The sequence below is a fragment of the Cyprinodon variegatus genome, unplaced genomic scaffold, assembly GCF_000732505.1.
Source record: "Cyprinodon variegatus isolate N-32 unplaced genomic scaffold, C_variegatus-1.0 Scaffold796, whole genome shotgun sequence".
Classification (NCBI taxonomy): Eukaryota; Metazoa; Chordata; class Actinopteri; order Cyprinodontiformes; family Cyprinodontidae; genus Cyprinodon; species Cyprinodon variegatus.
In genome coordinates, this window is record NW_015151249.1 from 182,877 (window position 1) to 185,723 (window position 2,847).

The 2,847-nt window shown below is 44.7% G+C and overlaps 1 protein-coding gene across 1 annotated transcript; it reads right to left on the bottom strand.

Moving 5' to 3' along the window:
* Positions 1 to 203: 203 nt before the first annotated feature.
* crygs (crystallin gamma S) lies at positions 204 to 1,263 on the bottom strand. The gene is made up of 3 exons (XM_015396417.1): positions 1,219 to 1,263; positions 806 to 1,048; positions 204 to 476 (listed from the first exon to the last, which is right to left on the bottom strand). Exons 1-3 carry the CDS (start codon positions 1,225 to 1,227, stop codon positions 204 to 206), a joined length of 525 nt encoding a protein of 174 aa, XP_015251903.1. The 5' UTR covers positions 1,228 to 1,263.
* Positions 1,264 to 2,847: the final 1,584 nt, after the last annotated feature.

Consider the following 2,847-nt stretch of genomic DNA (forward strand, 5'->3'; position numbering starts at 1 on the left):
GATGAAATATTTTCTTCGTCATCGTCATAGTTGACGAAATTAACACTGATTTGAAGGCAATGAAAACTCAATGACTTTTTCTACTGACGCTTTTATTTTTGAGACCTCAATACAAGATCACAGTTTGTTGGAAGAAGACAATTCCCCAATTCCAGCTTTTAATGTTTCTTCAGATCATTTAAGTTAGTTGGGTCCAGTTTCAATCATTCCTTGAAGCGCCTGAAGGATTGCACTGTAGGACTGACGGCGCCCCAGTCACCAGGCTTGCGATACTCGCCCTTCTCCAAGAGGTATTGGCGCCCGGTGTAGTTGGGACGCTCGTAGAAAACCCACCAGCCGTCATAGACCTTGCAGGAGTTCACCTCTCTCAGGCGAAACTTCTCCAGGAGTGAGGGACAGTCGTCTGTGGCTTCCACGGTCTGGCCGCCAAAGTCGGACTTCTCATAGAGCTGCATCTTGTATGGGGTCCCGCTGGTCTGCAAGCAAACAGGGGAGGGGATAGAGAGACATGCAACCAGCGTTAGAAGGGAAAAGGTGACTGTAATGAATCTGTAGGAGTGGTGCTAAAAAAAGAGAAAGGTTACAACATTTTCACACCACTGTGCACAAGCAGCTTGAGCTCAGAGCTTTGGTTTTTAGACGAACTCTGCAGGCTGAGGGTCACACAGACCATATCCTCTACTGATTATTGACTGAGCCCTACAGGCACTGGTTGCATAAATAACCAGCCATGATCTCCAATAATTTACTGAAGCTGCAGTCCAAAAAAACCCAGTTAGAACGGGCTGTGGAAGGGTTGACTCACAAAGTGGATTATCTTGCAGGAGCAGAGGCGGTCGTTGAGTCCCATCCAGCGCTGGTACTCTGGGTACTCCCCTCTGGTCAGGACGTACTGGTAGCCCATGAAGTTGGGCCTCTCGTACACCACCCACGCCCCGCTCTCCACTCGGATGGAGTTGCAGCGGCTCAGATAGGAGTGGAAATCAGTGCAGTCACTGTCACACTCATAACGACGACCCTGAAAGTTCTTGTCCTCGTAAAAGATGATCTGAGGAAAAGATTTTAGCTATTGAGGGGTCTCCAAGGTATGGCTGATCTTAGAGAGCTTGGAAAGTTATTAATGCCTTTATATAGTAATGACTTTACTATTACTGGAATAACCCCCACACCCTCCGGTACAGCAGTTCCCTGCAGAGAGGGATCCTCGTGCAAACTCACCCTGCCCATCTTGGCTACAGCGTTTGGGACCGCCTTGGTGATGCTGATCGGTGATGCTGGTGGATTCCCTGAGGTCTCGGTGTTGACCAGCCGTTCAGTTGCTGCCTTTTATATCCCATGCTCCCCCAGATTTAGAAACAGCAACGGCGCTAGTAAAAGGGGAACAATCGCTTTGTCATGAAAATGAGATCCAAAAATTGAGTCAGTGATTCTAGTGCTATTCAGTTTTTCCAGAAAAGCATGGAAGGATTACGGCATAATGGCTGGGCACTGGTACGCGTCCACTCACCCCCATTTTTCAACTAGCTGGGTCCTGTGCCCACTGTAACACATGGTGAGAGCCTGCCAACTCACAACTAAGCTTCCCTTTGGATTCATCCACATAGAGCACTGGAAATCTATTACCATCAATTCTATTATTTCTTTAGAAATTTGTATATGGCTCAAAAAATGCACCAAAGAAATGCAACCCAGAGGCAAAAGAAAAAAAAAGTTACATATTTTTTGGGATTTTATGCGATAAAAGACAGCGTAGAATAGAAAGAGCAAAAATGTTGCTTATAGATATAAAAATCTAGAAGGTGTAGAAGGTTTATATTGAGTCTCTGAGACTACACTTTCCTGAACCTCTTCTTTCCTTCAATTCCAGCTGCAGTGACACTTAGAGGCAGAAAGGTTTATGTCCATCCTTCTCTGCAAAATACCCCAAATTCAGTCAAAGAGCACCGAGAACAGCTGTTAACACAGAGAACAGGTGTTACACTTGTAGCACTGCTGTTAACACACAGAGAACAGTTGTTACACACGGAGAACAGCTGCTACACTTGTAAAACGGCTGTTACACATGGAGAAAAACTGTTAACACATGAAGAAAATTGTTAACACACGGAGGACGACTGTTACACTCATAGAACAGCTGTTACACACGGAGAACAGCTATTACACTCATAGAACAGCTATAACACATGGAGAAAAACTGTTAACACACGGAGAACAGCTGTTACACATGAAGAACGACTGTTATACTCATAGAACAGCTATAACACATGGATAACAGCTGTTACACACTGTAAAAATGCAGAGAGCAGCTATTACACATGGTTCTGATCTTCGTACTCCTTCGAAATCAGCAGGATCTGATCTCCTGCTTGTTCTTTGTCCTCTGGGACTTCAGCGTCTGGCACTACCTGGGCAGCGTCCACCGCATCTCGTTGGCAGCTGGCCGGCTGGAACCCAACTTGTTCTCTGGGCACTGACTGAACTATAAGACCAGAGGTTCCTGCCTTAGACGCCCTGGCTGTTTACTTACAAATAAACACTTTTTGAAATATCTGACTGTCTGCTTTGAATACCCGCTCCTCTGTGCTGTTATGGAAATCACAGGTCCTGATCAAAAATAACACATTTAATTCCTACAAAATATTCAAGTCTTTCTAAAAGAATATTATGAAGTGTATCAAATGCAGCACTGCAATCTAATACAGTGTTTATACAGAAATGAATAACTCTAATTTAATGCTTTTTAATGCTCTTTTAATGCTGATCAGCTGCTCCTGACGGTGCCTAAAGCAAGGCTTAAGCTCAGAGGGGATCGAGCGTTTTCTGTTGCAGCTCCAAAACTTTGGAATG